The sequence below is a fragment of the Cyrtonyx montezumae genome, unplaced genomic scaffold (genome assembly GCF_038088225.1).
Source record: "Cyrtonyx montezumae isolate F1298 unplaced genomic scaffold, pur_monq_1.0 scaffold_6, whole genome shotgun sequence".
Taxonomy (NCBI): Eukaryota; Metazoa; Chordata; class Aves; order Galliformes; family Odontophoridae; genus Cyrtonyx; species Cyrtonyx montezumae.
This window is the reverse complement of record NW_027072067.1, coordinates 1,976,301-1,992,609: the sequence shown is the minus strand read 5'-3', so window position 1 is coordinate 1,992,609 and position 16,309 is coordinate 1,976,301. Positions and strand designations below refer to the sequence as shown.

At 54.1% G+C, this 16,309-nt stretch overlaps 1 protein-coding gene across 1 annotated transcript; it reads left to right on the top strand.

Moving 5' to 3' along the window:
* The first annotated feature begins 1,785 nt into the window (after positions 1-1,785).
* On the top strand, positions 1,786-7,708 carry CISH (cytokine inducible SH2 containing protein). The gene is made up of 3 exons (XM_065749841.1): positions 1,786-2,261; positions 4,427-4,653; positions 4,789-7,708. The coding sequence occupies exons 1-3, from the start codon at positions 2,215-2,217 to the stop codon at positions 5,289-5,291; spliced, it is 777 nt and encodes a 258-aa protein (XP_065605913.1). The 5' UTR covers positions 1,786-2,214; the 3' UTR covers positions 5,292-7,708.
* Positions 7,709-16,309: the final 8,601 nt, after the last annotated feature.

Here is a 16,309-nt window from a genome sequence, read left to right as displayed (position 1 = left end):
GGATGAAGCAGAAACCCCTGTGTGATCTCTGGGTTGGGCCATGGTGCTCTGACTTGCGGCCCGTGCCTCTGTCCTTCGGTTCTGCTTTGGTGGTGACTGCCTCAGAGCCAGCAAAACCAAGCCAAACAAACAGGAAAAAAAAAGATAAAAGAAAAAAAAAAAAAAAGGAAAAGAGAGAAAGTCTTAATATGGTTTCTGTAAGTGATGATCCCCAGCCTAGAACACACAGCCCTATCGAGGCCACACACATCCTACAACTCACCACCCTGTCCTTGCAGCAATGTGGGGAGATGCAGGGGCTCCACAAGCTGCGCTGCCTGCTTGCCTCTGTGCCACAGGCACTCACTGGGGTGTTTTAGGCACCTGCAGAGGGACACACGGGCACCGTGAGGGTGGGTAGGGCAGAGTCCTGGGCAACGTGCAATACCGTCACATCTGGAGGTTGGTGGCCCTGTGTGTTGTAGAAACTTGATGATCCTTGGGGTCCCTTCCAACCCAAGGCATTCTATAATTCTATGATTCCCATTTCAGAAGAGAGAAAAAAATAAAAGCAAAGTGTTTGGTTTTGTTTTTTCTTTTCCCTTAGAAGCATCAGAAATCAAAAGCATCGCAAACCCTCCCATCTGTCGCCAGGAGATGGTGCTTCATTCCCTGCTGCAACGAATCCATCCCTTACCTGAAGAGATCGCAGTGCAGGGATCGGAGCAGCGGCCTCCGGCCCCGGGGAGCCGCAGCCGTGCGGGCGGTGCTGTGGCTCTGCCGAGCGCCCGGGGACGGCCGCGCAGCTCCAGCTCTGCCCCTCCGCCGGCGCACGGAGGCCGGAGGATATCGCTAGGTGGAGCCCGATGGCAGCGCTGCGGCGCACGGTCTGAGCTCAGCCCCTCGTACCCCGCGTTGCGCTTCCCCGCAGCCCGAGCACCGACGGCTCCGAGCGCACTGCGCTGCCGCAGCACGAGGTGTTCAGTGAGGGGATCGGAGCCTCTTTCTCCTCCGCACGCGGAGGGAAGGATGAGCGCGGCTCCGTGCCGGAGCGGGAGGTTTCTGCTGCAGGAGGTGCCCTGGGCCCGGCCGCTGGGGGCAGGAGGAGGAAGATAGAGCCTATGTGATACGGTGTTGAAAAATAAAGGCTTTGAGAAGCGCGCGAGGTCTGTGCGTCGCCCAGCTTTGCCCGGGTAATAACCACGGACGCGGGGCACTGTGTGTGGTCACTGGTTTTTGTTTTTAACGTCTCCTATTGATTACCATGCAAACTACGAGAGACACAACACAGTAACACTACTTTATAGGTGAAATTCTCAGCTACAAAACACGGTTTTTCAACACTTTTTTTTTTTTTTTTCATCAGCCTGCATGGTAACAACCTGCACCAGCGGAGGTGGCCACGGTCACTGTCGCCAATGTCGAAATGCGTTTCCCTGCTCTGCCCACCGCCCCACTGTGTGCTCCATCAAAGTTCACCAAGGGCCGAGCGATGTCGCGCGACAAAACGCCGTGGAATATCGGCTCGACCTCTCCCACCGACGGCCTCGCCCGACGCCGAGGGACGAGATAAAGGAATGGGAGGCATTAGTTTCGGAGCGGCCCGGGCGGAGCCCCACGCGTGCGGCGGCGGCGCCCATTGGCAGCAGCGGGAGCGGCGGCCCCGCGTTCCTGGAAAGTTCTTGGAAATGGATCAAAGGCGTTTCCGCGAAGAGCGCCGAGCGCCGCCGCGAGGCCCCGAGCCGAGCCGGACCGAGCCGAGCCGAGCCGAGCCGAGCCGAGCCGAGCCGAGCCGAGCCGAGCCGAGCCGAGCCGAGCCGAGCCCGACGCCCCGAGCGGCCCCGCCCGGCCCCGCGCTGACATCACGGCTCCGCGCCGCTATTTATACCTGCCGCTTTTTTTTCCCTCTCCTCGCGTGGCTGCTATCGGAAGAGTGATGCGAACACAATGCGATTCCAGGAATCCCTCGCTTCCTGGAACAGATTAAAAGGGGCAAACAAAAGATTACTTAGCGGCTTTTTTTTCTCGCCGAGCCCCAGTACTCGCGCAGCCCTGACCGAGGCGCGTGCCTCTCCCCGCGTCCGTTTCTCATTAACGCCGGGCGCCCCGAACGCTCCGTTCTGACACAGAAACCGCAGCGCTCCGCTCCGCCGCCTCCGGAGTGCGGGACGGGGCTCGGCGCGGCCGCGGGCGGGCACAGCGGGGAGGACGGGCGCTGCCCCTGCCGAGGCCCCGATGCTCTTCCCCTGGCCCGGGAGTGACATGATCCTCTGCGTCCCGGGGTAAGTGCGGCCCCGCGTTCCGCTGCTTCGGGCGGGAGAGGGGGAAGGGAATCCGGTACGAAGCGGCCGCGGGGCACCGCAGCCGCACCGCGGCTCTCCCCTCGCTCCTCTTTGCCTTCGCTCTCAGTGCGGCGCTGCGGTTCCCACCGCGCTGCACCCTCGTCCCAAGTTTCGCTGAGCAGCGAACTAACTGCAGAGCGGCCCGGAGCGGAGGATCAGCTCCCCGCACTCTCCTTCCCGGGGAGCATGGGCGCGCTCTGGGCCGGGGACTCGGGAACGTTTCATTGCCGCTTCCCTCCGCTCCCCGCACGCCGCTTTTCTACGTTTGTGCCCACCACCCGCCCTCATCCCCGCGTTCCTCTCCCCGCTTTCTTTCCTACAAGCGCTCCTTTCCAAGCATCTCCCCCTTCCCGAGCAGGGCCGAGCGCTCCGTGCCCGCGCACCGCGCTCCCTCGGCTCCGTCCCGGTTGGCCCTCCCGCAGCGCTCCGCACACCGCTGCCCCGTCCGTCTGCCGACCCCCCCCCCCGTGTCTGAGCCGCTCTCCCCGCTCTGTGTGCCTTCAACCTCCCTATGGAGCGGCGTATTTAGCCCCCCCACCCTCCTTTGAAGCAAGAGGCTCGGTTCCGAAGGCACAAAGCAGAGGGAAGGAGATGGGAGTAGAAAAAGGAAGAGGAAAAAAAAGAGTAGGGTTCCATGCTAGGAACAAAGGAAGGTTTTCCTCGTGTTCAGAACTGACGGTCTGGAAAAGCTTTCAGGCGAAATGAGTGGGGTTGGGACAGAGGCACACGCAGGTGTGGGGCGCAGCTCCCGGCCGGGCACCATGCGCTGCGCAGCGCCCGCTTTGTAGGGAAGGGAGAGCTGGGAATGTCCCGCTCCGGGTGCTTGGCGAGCCCTGCACAGAGACGGCACGGGACGGCCGTGGGGCTTTAGGAGCGGGGCTTTAGGGCACCTCTTCTGCTGCAGCTCGGGGATGCCAGGGGGAAGCCGTGTGGCAGCAGCCGGCACCGGGAACAGCGCGCGCTCAGCACTGGCACGCACAGAGCCGTCCCTATGGCTCAGCGCCCGGGGGAGACAGGGGCTCCCCCCGATACATAGGAACGAGGAAGCGAGGATCACACGCCCCACGAGGCAGCAGGTAGCCTGCTTGGCACCGTGCTCGGCTCCGTCCCGCCTGCTTTCCTCCCCGACCCCTTCTGCTTCCCGCTCCCGTCCCCAGCAGCCACCTCACTCGTGTGTGGCACACAAAGAGCCGTCGGGAGGGGAAGGACCCGCAGCCACGGCTCCTTCCTGCGGTGCTGCCCGGGCAGCGCTGCCACCTCTGCGCTCCCCGTGGGTTCTGCAGGGCAGGGACAGCCTTGTTCACCTTTTGTTCTGAATTCGAGCACGTGGGGGACACCGTGCAGGACATGGAGTGGGGCAGCGAGCCCGCAGGATGGGACACAGGGCAGTGATTTCCCTGGGTACGGTGCTCAGCGTCCTGCGGTAACCCCGGGGCTGGGGCTTGCACCAACATCCCCGTTGTGCCCTTGAGGGTCTGTGTGGTACACGGCTTTGGCTGAACTGGGGACTCCCATTGCTCTGCCAGCTGAGCAGCTTGAGCTTGGCTCTAGTAGCACGTCTTGGATCACGGCCTCTTCAGTAGAAAGCAGGCAGGGCACAACCCAAGCAATTCCCAATTCTGCTTCTAATTGTAGCAGTAAATGGCTAACAGCCCCACTGACACACGCAGAAATGCTCCAGCTTATAATCATGAAGCTGGAAAGCTGCTACGAAGCTCACTGCCTCTGAGACTACCCATGAAAAACCAACATTTAAAGCCATCAGATTTCACATCAGCCCGAACTGTGGACAGAGCACCTTTTCCAAGCTGAAATAGACCATTGTCTCCCCTGTTCTTTAGGGCTCATCTTCAGCCATGTCTTTCCTAACAGAACTGTGGGTGCCCCATCCCTGGAGGGGCCCTGGGCAGCCTGCTGTGGGGCTTTGGGGCTGGGAGGTCCCTTCCAACCCAACTGTGCTGTGATTTTATGATTCCCATGTGCTGATCTCAGCGTGGATCGTAACGTTATTGCAGTCTGCCTGTAGTGCTGTGTAGCACGAGGCAGTAAGCACCAAGCAGCCCTTCACCGCCCAGAGAGGTAACGCGCTGTGCCCCTTGTTTCAGACCTCACCCCTTGTTGGCAGAGGAGAAGATCCAGAGGCCGTCGCTGCGCGGCATCGCGGAGGATCTGACGGAGCACATCATGCAGCCCCTCCCGGTTCCGGCCTTCCCGGAGGAGCCCGCGCCCGCCTTTGCAGCACCGGAGCCTGACAGCAGTGTGCCTCACACACGGGACCCTGAGGAGGACCTCCTGTGCATCGCAAAGACCTTCTCCTACCTGCGTGAGTCCGGTAAGGGCCGGCCCGGGCTGGGGGGTGCGGGGTGGTCCCGTGTGGTGTGCAGGCGGCTCCGGCCCAGCTCTGGCTCTGCCACTGCCCCTCCGGCACGCTCCTTCCCTAATGAGTGCTCTCTGGGCGCTTTTCCAGGCTGGTACTGGGGCTCCATCACAGCCAGCGAGGCCAAGCAGCACCTGCAGAAGATGCCTGAGGGCACCTTCCTGGTGCGGGACAGCACACACCCCAGCTACCTGTTCACGCTCTCGGTCAAAACCAACCGCGGTCCCACCAACGTGCGCATCGAGTACGCTGACAGCAAGTTCCGCCTGGACTCCAACTACTTGTCCAAGCCCCGCATCCTGGCCTTCCCAGACGTGGTCAGCCTCATCCAGCACTACGTCACGTCCTGCACAACAGAAAGCAAGAACGAGGCGCCCTACCCACCGCCGGCCCCGCTGCCCCCTGTGCAGAAGGAGGTGGCGGTAGCGGCCGTGCATCTGAAGCTCCTCCGGCCGCTGGGCCGCCAGGACAGCATCCCCAGCCTGCAGCACCTCTGCCGGCTGCGCATCAACCGCTGCACGACCGAGGTGGAGCGGCTGCCCCTGCCCCGGCGGATGGGGGACTACCTGAAGCAATACCCCTTCCAGCTCTGAGGCACGGCTGCCGCCTCTCGGGCACGACAGGGGGGAGCAGAGCGAGAGAACATTTGTGTGTCCTTGTCCCACCGGCACCAGGTGGGAACTGCACGGCTCTGACTGCCTGCACAGACCGCACCGCCCTTCTTCTCCCCGTCTCTCCACGTCCATTCCAGCAGGGAGGAGCTGGCTGTCCCGGCACCCGGGCACCACCTGAGCTCTGATCCTCGGGCCGAGCCAATGGCGGCCGTGAGAAAGTGCTGTAGGCATGTGCACACTACTTGAATTCTGAGTTGCTGTGACACAGATGTTCACCTTGTTATTTTCGCTATTTATTTCCATGGCAGTTTTCTCTCCTCATGATATTTTAAATGCACCTTTTACTTTTTTGTTTCTTTTTTTTTGTTTTGTTTTTTGTTTCTTTTTTTTTTTTTATTTTGAGATAGAATTAAAGGCTCCCAGCCAAAAATCTGTGGGAATTTGGATGTGGATCTGCACTCACACAGTGCCTGTCTGAGCCCGTGCCTGCAGCAGGTCCCCGCTGTCTGCATCCAAACTCCCACAGACTCCTGGGCTGTGGGGCTCAGCTGCAGCCAGAGCCAGCGCTGCAGGTAAGGAGGATTTTCTCTCTCTCCCAGCTGCAGGGGCTGAGCACTGTAACCTCAGAGCACATTGGGGCAGCTGTGCCCTGGGGGACTGCTGGAGGAAGCTCTTCTTCCTCAGGAACTCCGAGCAGAGCTTTGGGGTACTGAGCTTGGGCTCATCCCATTCTTCCACCCTCTCCGTCTCAGAAGGATGCTAGTGACAAAATGAATAACCACAAAGCCAGCTCTCCCACCTGAAGGCGGAGGGACATGGTGGCAGGGCAGCTGGCGCAGGGTGTTGTGAGCCCATTCCGGACGGTGCCTCCTTTGGGGACAGTCCTGCTGAGCTGTGCCAGCGCTGCACGGCTTCAGGCTATTTATTTATTTATTGGGGGGGGAACAAGTGACACGCACCTCAGCAGGAAGAGCCGTCCTTCAGCCCCGCTCGCACCGCACCAAGCTGCCAGCGCCGTTCCTGAGCCATGTGGCTTCCATCAGAGCCGTGTTCTAGCGCGCACTGGAAACCACGTTTAACTTCTTTCTCTGCCAAGGTCCAGACCTCTCTTCCCCCTTTCTCAGCCTTGCATGTTTGTCATCTTTAAATAGACTTTCTGCTCTGGGTTTACTCCTCAGAGCCCATGCCTTTCCCGCCCCTTTGAATGAGGCTCGGTGGCCCTCCCCAGCATGCTGCAGGGAGGTGTAGGGCAGCTGGGCTCTGCCCCCAAACCAGACAGAGCCCCTTCTCCTTCATTCCATGGTCCCATTCCCTCCCAGCCTGTAGGAGCCACTTCAAGCTCAAGGCTTTACACACAGGACTAGAGAAATTATCCTGTAGCTTCTTTTGCTCCTAAGACCCCATAACTTTGTCAAGCTTGAAGCAGTGTTAAGGGTTCCTCACTCGTCCCTCCCTGGATCTCGGTAAGGCTCTGTGAATTACTAGAGATGAATCCCAGTTATCCCTGAGAACAGAGAGGAGGTGAGAAAGAATGGGACAGTGACCCAGGAGACAAGCTCAAAAAACGGGTGGAGTTTCTTCCACAGTAAGTGAAAGCTGCCCAAAGGAATGAGATGCCCCAGTGTGCTCAGTCCGTGTCCTCTTTTTTTCCTCCCCACATTTATGCAGGTTTGTGCTCTTGCAAGCTTTGTTTTTGATACTTCAATGATTGACAGCGTGTGATGTCAGGTTGGCTTTTTATTGTACCCTTCCACTTTCCCCCATATGGCAGCATCCATGGGGAGGCACTGAATGAGAACTTAAAAGGCAAAACAGAAACAAAACTTTTTTTTTTTTTTAAATAACATAAAACATAAAACCACTGTCAAGGCTTCCTTTTATCCAAACACCTCTCTGCCTGAGGACACTGGGAACAAGGAAACCACAGCTCCGTGAGGGGCAGCAGTGATCTCAGGAAGCCCACATGGCTTAGCCACAGCCTAGGTCTGTACAGCACACATTACAACTCAGTCTGAGAAACATGCAGCGGGAACAGGCACGGTTCAGCTCTCTGAAACTGCCTTCCTACTTGATCTTTCCTCTGCTGGGGTTACGGGGGAACCAAGCCTGCAGGTTTGACCTCGTTGCCCCGGGAGAGTGCAGCTAAGCGGGCAGAAGCGTGTAAGGAGAACGAAGGGCTGGTTAACAGCCAGCAGGGGCTGAGCTGGAGGCTGTAAGCTCATCTGGGCAGGGACCACCTCCGTTGTCTGTACCGCATCTAGCACAATAGGGTTCTCTAGGTGCTACTGCAATACAAGGAATAAACAATACAGTTACTCCAAAAGTCAGTTTCTTCTATCTTAAACAGTTTGTTAAAACTCACTTGACTTGGATTTTCAATAAACATTTTAAATATATTTTAAAGCCACTCAGTGTGTAAATCTTTGGTGAAATCCAGATGGATGAGTGCCTTTGCTAGTCACAGAGATCCTCCCTGGGGAGTCTGGGCAGCCTTGCCCATTTCTTTTTAACAACAGAAAGGAGAAGCCCTTCAGAACCATCAGCAGCATGACCTGGGCTGCACACAGACAGGCAGCAGGAGACCCCGAGCCCCACCTCGCCAAGGGCCGGAGGACATTGTTTGAGGATGTGGAGAAAGAAAGGAATGATTTTTGTGTTGCTTCTGTGTGCCATAGAAAACCAATATGATCTAGGGGAAAGGAGATGGAACGTAGCTGGAAGTTTGGTAACTTGTTTACAGAGGGCTTGATGTTGGCCCCAAAGAAAAATTCTGCTCGTGGGGTGTTGAAAGAAGAGCTCAGAAAGCACAGACCTGCTCTGGATGGAGGCTGGTGGCACCAGCTTCCTGCCCCGTCCTGTGGCCACCACATCTGCCCTGCTGCAGGCAGGCACACGCAGGGAAGCCCCTGCTGGCATGGGCTCCACTACCACCTCTCCACACTCATGTACCAGGGGAACAGAAACCAAAACATGCTCAGAAAAATACCCACAATCTCACTTAGTCCCTTCCATTATCCTAAAGCACCTGCTCCAAGGCCTGGCATTGTGCTGGAAGCTGTTCCTAAGCACCTGCTGCCCTTCCTGTGCCCGTTGTGGGGCCGCCATGAACCAGCAAGCAACATTTCAGACCTTCACCTGTGGGTTTCCATTGCACATCAGTCAGGAAACTAGCAAGAGAATGTCCTTAGGGTTGTTAAGAACAACCACATCCCTTCTGTTTTATGGGAAAAAGGGAAAGGGATGCAGAGGGGGTAAAATACTGAAAAAGTGGAAAAACAACAATAAAAGAAAAGCTGCATCTACTTTCAGAAGGGAACTTGGAAAACCCTGGGAAATACTGGTACATTACTAAGTACTTTCCTTGCCTCTTAGCTGGGCTGAACTTTTCCCATGGCTGCACACACCAAACCCTGCTGCTCCCTTTCCACAGAAGCGATGGGCATGAGTCAAGCCAACACTGCACAGCAATCACATTATCTTAACGACTCCCACTCCTGCACCTTCAGCACATTTCCTGAGAGCAAACAGGTTCACGTTCTGAGAACTTCTGTCCCAAGCCTCCATGTGGACTGAGCTCATTTTTCACAGTGGAGATCCACACTCTGGAAGCAGAAGCATTCATTTAAACAGCATCTGACCCATACTGCTGTTGAAATACAGCAGCAGCACCTCTCCTGGGGACACGTGTCATTTTGCTGAGGCACTGCAGGACAGCCAGGCTGGGCTATCTCATTCTGACTACAGAGAAGCACACAGACATGAAGCTTTCCCCGAGAAGCAGACTGACACAATAGGGAACAGAAATCCCAGTCCATGACTGAAACCACGCTACCATGGCTCTCTGCCAGAGCAGAAATATCCTGCAGTTTGTCAGGCACATATGGTAACTTTTTTTTTTTTTTTTTTTTTGTCTTAAATAATCATCCTTCTGAAACAGCAAGATGTGGAAGGGAAAATAACCTGTTGACGTGCACATGATCCTATTTTCTCAGATTTGCTAAAATCCCATTCTTCCCCACAGGAACATGACTCCCCTTCACCAGGGCAGATAAGCCAGCACGGAATGGAGTGTTTCATCCTCTTATGACAGAAAACAGTCAGGTGCATTACAGCAGTAATGAATTTCAGCAAGAAGGCAAAATGTGGACATGGCCAGAGGAAATCATCCCTACAGTTTTACTGTCTGTCTGGGCAACACACTTCAGAAGGAAATTATGAGTAAGGTTCCTGTAAGGAAAACACCATTTGGATCTGAATGCAATCATTTGGAAGGCTTGTTGGTGGTGAAAAGGAAAGGAATAGAATCAGAGAATCCTTAGAGCTGGAAGGGACCTCAAAAGGCCATCTAGTCCAACTCCACCACAGTGAACAGGGACACGCACAGCTCTGCCAGGTTGCTCAGAGCCTGGTGCAGCCTGGCCTTGCTAGCCTCCAGGGACATCAACTGCATCTCTGTGAGCGTACAACAAAGCTTCAGTGCTTCAGCTGGTACCTGTTAAAGATGAAGATGATGAAAAAGGAAGATTTTACTGCAAACCAGTTCAGTCCTCACACCCTCCTTCTAATCTTCCAGTATTGGTCGCAGTGGGAGACGCTTTGTGGGGCTTCAGGTCAGCCCCACAAGAAGCTGACCGTACAGAATCACCACCTGAGAAGCTCTGGTACAGAAAAAAGCAGCTGGCAGAGCAGGCAGCCCCAGCAAGGGGGGACCTGTCAGGACTGCTCCCATCTGACAGACCATGCTGAGTTTGTAGAACAGAGCTTTCCTTTTGGGATCAGGAATACCCTTCTGCTCCTCTTTATCAGCCTTTACTGGCAAGGTATTTTTTCCTGAAGTGCCATTACTTCCTAACTGTTGTATAACTGTACTTTGCAGCAGCTCAAATTTGAGTTACGAACGTGAATATGATGCCAATTATTGTAAAAATAGGTATTAAGTGAGTGCTCTACTCGGGAAAGGCATTTGCTCTATCGTACACCATGCAGCTCCAGCAACAATAAAACCCTGAAATAATATTGGCTACCGAAGTATTAGCTTGCTCAAACATATAATCAGAGACACGGTATTTTCTCAGAAATTCCCGCTCTAACTTTGCCAGATGGAAGGACCTGAGATGAGCTGGTCAACCAAATCCCAGCAGTGGAGCCCAGCCAGTGCTCGAGTGCCTTGGCCTCCAGCCTGGCAGCCCAGCCACGGGATTGCCTGGATCCGGGAGGTGCTGCAGCAATCCTGACTGCAGCTCTTGGCAAAGCACCGCTCTGACTGACGGCCCTGCCTGTGAAACACACAGTGGGTTAAATCCAGGTTCACTTCCTATGGGGAGCAACAGGAGTTCATTTACTCCGGGGCTGAATGTGGTCCATATGGTACTCTAGGTTTTACACACGAGGGTTTAATCCCTCGAGTAATTTGGCATTAGAGGTAGGTATTGTACAGGAAGCAACACTGAAGTGAAGTTTATGTCATACAAGGAAAGCCTTCCCTCTCACAGTGCCCCATCAGCACACACAAATTCTAGCCCAAGCATTTATTTTTGGAAAGCAAAAAGAAAGCTCATTGTACAATTAACTTCTGTCTTCTCCTGAATTCACCTGCAACTTCATCAATCAGTGCATGTGTAATGCCAGTGTGGATCTAACCATTGGATCTAACCATTAGCCCATGGAAAACCAAGCGGACAAAGCTGGACCCATTTCAACAAACTCATTTCACAGTGGATAACACCAAGTTTTTGGTGATGGCAGCTCCAAAAAGCAAGAGATTTACGTTATATTCATGACAAAGAGACAGCAAGACACAGCACTAAGCTCTGAGGGTGTTCATCCCATCCCATCCCATCCCATCCCATCCCATCCCATCCCATCCCATCCCATCCCATCCCATCCCATCCCATCCCATCCCCTCCCTGCCCACCTCATCCCATCCTGCCGTCCCTTCCTGTCCCACCCCACCTCATCCTGCTCCATCCCACCCCACCATCCCATGCCATTTGTTCTTCACAGACTCGCTCAGTGCACACCAGCAGTGAGATTTATGAGCTGATCAGAAGGACAGCATATTCTTTAATGTCAGGACTTTCTCTTCCTCAGAACAGCAATATGGTTTGAAATTTATTTTACAGAAGGCAGAGCTGTGTTTATACTTGTCAGAAGTTACCCAACTTGGCAACAGTTCTTCCCATCATGCAAATGTCATAGCAGTCACTGCCAACTGTTGCAGAGGCAGAGTTCAAATCACTACTTCCAAGCCTGTAAATTCTGAAGAAACATGTTGCATAGTGTACATGCTATGTGTTTGTACATGCCTGGAATGGCTAAGTAGTCATAAAAGGAGCTTGATGATTAACAAATAAACATGAAGATGCCTAAACATGACCTGGGATTATTTCCAGGGAACTTTGTTGAAAAATCTCTGCAATGTTTTGAAAATACCTCCTTCTCTTCAGAACCTTTGGCTTTACAGTGCTCCTATTCTCCGAAGGCTCTGCACAAGTCACCCTTCTTCAGCTCCTTTCCCCAGCCCTATGCTGTGAAAGCCGAGAGGCAGTGGGCAGCTTTGGAAGGAGTGCAGCCTGAAGAAGTGCTGCATCAGCTGGGGGCCAAGCGGACAGCAGCTGGGGCCAGCATGGGGCCCCTCCATTGCTTTCCTTTCCAAGAACACCGGAGATTGAAGGCTTCCTTGTGCACGGGAAACCTTTTCCTGCTGACCGATCCCTCCGGGGTTGCTGTGACCTGCCAGGCTGCTGACTCAGGGGATGCACACACAGTGGATCCAGGCAGAGTGTGCAAATGTCATAAACACCTCCGTGCTTGGGATCTGGATGCAAGCAGGGAAGAAGAGTTAGGCTGCTAAGTTAACGGGGAAACACTTCTGCAAAAGCAGCAGTACACTGTGAAATGCTGAGCTTTTCCCTTTCCTGCTAGAGCACTCCAGTGACACAAAGTGGAGTGTTTCACTGCTGCTGCTCCTGCCTGTTCTCAGCTCTGCCTGTCTCTCTTCATCCCCAGCACTTCCTGCCTGGTCCATGGGCTGTTTTCCTTTGGGCCCAGCATCTCTCTCGTGATCATCTCCTCTGGAACAGCTCTTCATAGGGGAATTCGGATGGAAAAGCAGTACTCCTGTCAACGAGCTCTTCAACCCAAGGACAACCTTCTTCCTGAGATCCAAACCTGGAGATTCTTACACCTAGGGCATCTGTCAACGAGGCTGTTACTTACTCCCTCTTTTCACTTCTCCAGCAGCAACATCACCACTCCTCTGCCTGTTGTTTAGCTGGATCTAAAACCCCAAAGGTTTCAACACTTGCTATATATCCTATAGTGAGCCCTATACCCACCATCACTAATTCTTCCAGGAGCAGAAACTGAAAGTTCTCAAAGCTTTCCCTGAAGTTACTGACCAACAAATGAGTTAATGAGAAGGGAATGTGTCACTGGCTGGTTCCAGGTAGCCAGCTATCTCACGTGCCAACCCAACAAATATGAGATGACGTAGCTAACGGAGGTCAACACTCCTCACAGGGTTTACCTTGAACAGCTACAGAGATAAAAATATTTCCTGTGCCTTGCTGTTTCACTATGTTTGCTTTCGAAGGAGGACACTTCAAAAGGCAATACTTCAGGAAATCAAAGTAAAAAGGAACTGGGTTTTTACATTTGCCCTTAAGCATTCCTGTGGGGCAGTAGTGCAGTGCTCTTTTGGATGCAGCTGATGATTAAAGCCCACCTCAACTTATTGCAGGGAACACTGATTTTTCACGTAGCTTTCACCTTGCAGGGATGGCATTTTGATGCAAAAGGAAAGGAAGTCAAGGGAGATGTACACGTTGTGGTATACGCCGGAGGAAAAGTAGAATAAAGTCGTCCCTCTACCAGCTGCTGAACCCTGGGATCAGCATGCATTCCAAGAGGAACATCTGCCCTGGTTCAGTCAATAACCAGCAAGGAACGTGCTAGGAATCCGTACGGACACAGACTGCTCAGCTTGCTCCCTATCTGGAAAGAACCATAGCTGAGTTATTTTCTTAAAAAAAGAAGGCACTGGGATATGAGCAAACCCATCCAAAGCTGGAGCAATAGAGGCAGTAGAGCAGAACAGCAAGGCATCAGCAGTCAGCATAAGGCAGTCTCTGGGTTAAAAATAGAATGAAATTTGATGTTTGAATTCTAGTAACTTGTTTTTTTTTTACAGCTGTAGAGCAGCTGTAATCTCTCTCAGTGGAACAACGTTCACACCCACGGTACACAAAGAAAACTGGCAGATAAGAAAAGTTCCCTCTTTTGTTCTTCGGGGCAGCAAGGTCAGGACTTTGTGTGTCCATGGCTGCTGCAGCATCCTTTGGGGACACAGGAACCAGAGGGCTGAGAACATGAGGGCTCAGCGTGTGTCTCCTCCGTGGTGCCTGACAGAAGCACCTGGAAGAGATGTGTTTGTGTCATTCCTCCCTTCTGCTCCCAGTACTGGTGATCTGCTCCCACATCACCAGAAAATACCTCAGCCATACAGGATTACCATCCGTGGTGACCGGCCTGACCTCGAGACACACAAAGACGGCTACAAAGTGCAGCAGCCCAAGAGGGACTATTAAAGGCACTTCAAACCCGACGCAGTTACCAAATAACAATTCAACGTTTGCTTTAAAATGACAGCTCTCCCGCAGAAAGTAGGTCATTTCTTCAACATCAAATTCAAAACAGACAGACCATGGCTGTGTTCGTTTAAACCAGTTATTCTGGTTATCAAGCACTTCCCATTGCTACCTTAAGCTGAAAGCAATCCTCCGTGCCTTACCCAGCACCCAATGGAGATGCTGAGACCTGCCCAGGCTGGGTCACTGGGTTTGCTCTGTGGCATGGGGACGAGGAGCCCATGGGGACCTGGGGGGGGACGGTGGGTGGGGATCTCGCAGCGCTCTGCCAGCACAGCCCACACTGACAGCCTGGGCTGGAGCCTCGTGCCGGGCAGCATCCTTTAGGAGCAGTGGGCAAGGTTCCCGTTGCCAACATGGACCTACTCAAGTCTGAAGAGCCTCCTGCAGCGCGGCTGGAAAGCAATCTCCAGCAGTTCTGGGGAAAGCAGCACGCAGAGGGGCTGGCTCCTGGCACTGCCCACAGCAGTGCCCTCAGCAGGGACTAAGGCAGGCAGGCCCAAAGCCACCCTGTACAGAGGTGGCTCGCCGGCGTCGCGGGAGCTGGTGGGGACAGCGCGTGCGCAGCTGGGCAATGCAGGAGGCACAGTGGCCCACCTCCATCCCTGCTCCTGTCTCTGGGGGAACAGCTGTGTAGCCCTGCATGGAGAAATAAGCGCATTGCCAAGGCCCTACCAGCCTTGGATTTGCTTCCCTCTCACCACGTGGCACAGGGCCCAGCTGGGCCACCAAGCCACAGCAGGGCTCACGGCCACCATGCTGCTGGGATGGAGCCAGCACAGCACCAGCCTGGGGCTGTCCTCCTGCTGCAGGCCGGCTCCTGAGCTCAGAGAGCCGGAGCAGAATGCTCTGAGGACCACTGCCCTCCTGCTGCCCCACGCGTGGCAGCCCCACGCAGGTCCCTGAGCACTGACATAGGAGGCCCTTCCCCTGTGCTCATACTTCGGGCTGCACACCCTGGCAAGCTGGCATAGAAAGAGGCTTCCAGATCATTCCTTGCCACTGCCGTTTCCTTTCCAGATTGCAGCAGAGCAGATTTCTCATTCAGTGCTTCCTTAGGCCCTCACCATGAGGTCTGTGGTGGTATTGTCCCCTCCTTCCCTGAACGTCCTTGAACACTAGGCAGAAGGCATTTGGTTCTGATAAAAGCAGATATGAGCTTGAAGCGAGTCTGTAAGTAGCGGAGAGTGTGCAGGAAGACAACAAGCCCAAAAGCTGAGTGTGTGCGGCCCCAAATCCCAAAAGCTGAGTGTGTCACAGAGCAGCGGGGACTTACAAGGGGAGGAACCACAGATCTGCAGTCATGAAATCCACAACTCAAGGTTTGTTCCTTAAAAGCAGACCTGCAAGTACAGCGCAAGTAAACCAGTGAAAGAAAACATCAAGCAAATGGGAGTATGATCCAGAAGTAAAAAGCCATAACACAAGCAAGGCAAGCACACGTCCTCTGCTGAGCTTTTGGGTCTCCAGCAGCACCAAGGATGCTGCGGGTACCGCAGGCAGCACCGACACCCTCCTGAGGCCGTGTGGCTGCAGGAGGACAGGAGCCGTGCTGTGCCAACCCCCCACTGCAGCTCTGCAGGAGGCCCAGTGCTCCCTGCGCTCATTTCACTGCGCTTCAGCTCTTCCAGGAACTCCAAGAGCTGACAGCCGTCCCTCCTCCGCCTGATGCCGAACGGAGCGCCGGAGGAGGCAGTTCTAAGGATGCTAATTGAGCACTTGTTACTAAAAGGAAAAGAAAAAAAATTCCTTTGCTCTTTGAGCAAATGCTGTGAAACACAGAGAAGCCAGAAGCAGGGTGCTAGGCACGGGAGCAGCTGGAAATGCTCAGGGAACTGAACGATGCTGCTGACAGAATGACCCTGTGCCCGGACAGGACACGGACAGCCCACACACCTGGCTGTGGGAGCTGCCCATCGCCTGCAGGAGCAGGCACGCTGTGACTCTCAGTCCTCAGATGAACAGAAACGCAGTGACACACCACAGTTATTTATAGCAATTTCTGCAGAGCTTTCATCCAAGGTTCTCTGAAGGCTTTACGTAAACGTGCCAAGTTCAGCACAGGTGTTAGTTTTATCGTGGCTAGAACTTAACCTAAACATTGATGCACGAGTCACTAAAGGATGTATAAGAACTGCTTCATTCGGCTCCATCCACAAAGCAAAGCTGATAATTTGCTGCCAGGCAGCACCTCCCAGCCACGTCTTGGAAATGGAAGAGTGGAAGTGCTCACATGTAATTTAGAGAGATGGAAGAGACAATCCATAAACATGGCCAGGCAGGATGAGGACATCGTTGCTCATGTTTTTCCAGTGTATTGCCTTGAGCTCTCTGCCTATAAGAACACAT

What these genes read in the sequence shown, in the direction of transcription:
- CISH (XM_065749841.1), top strand. Translation starts at nt 2,215, where the DNA reads ATGCTCTTCCCCTGGCCCGGGAGTGACATGATCCTCTGCGTCCCGGG. An exon ending in ATGATCCTCTGCGTCCCGGG is followed by an intron (nt 2,262 to 4,426) that starts GTAAGTGCGGCC and finishes CCCTTGTTTCAG; the next exon opens with ACCTCACCCCTTGTTGGCAG. An exon ending in CTCCTACCTGCGTGAGTCCG is followed by an intron (nt 4,654 to 4,788) that starts GTAAGGGCCGGC and finishes GCGCTTTTCCAG; the next exon opens with GCTGGTACTGGGGCTCCATC.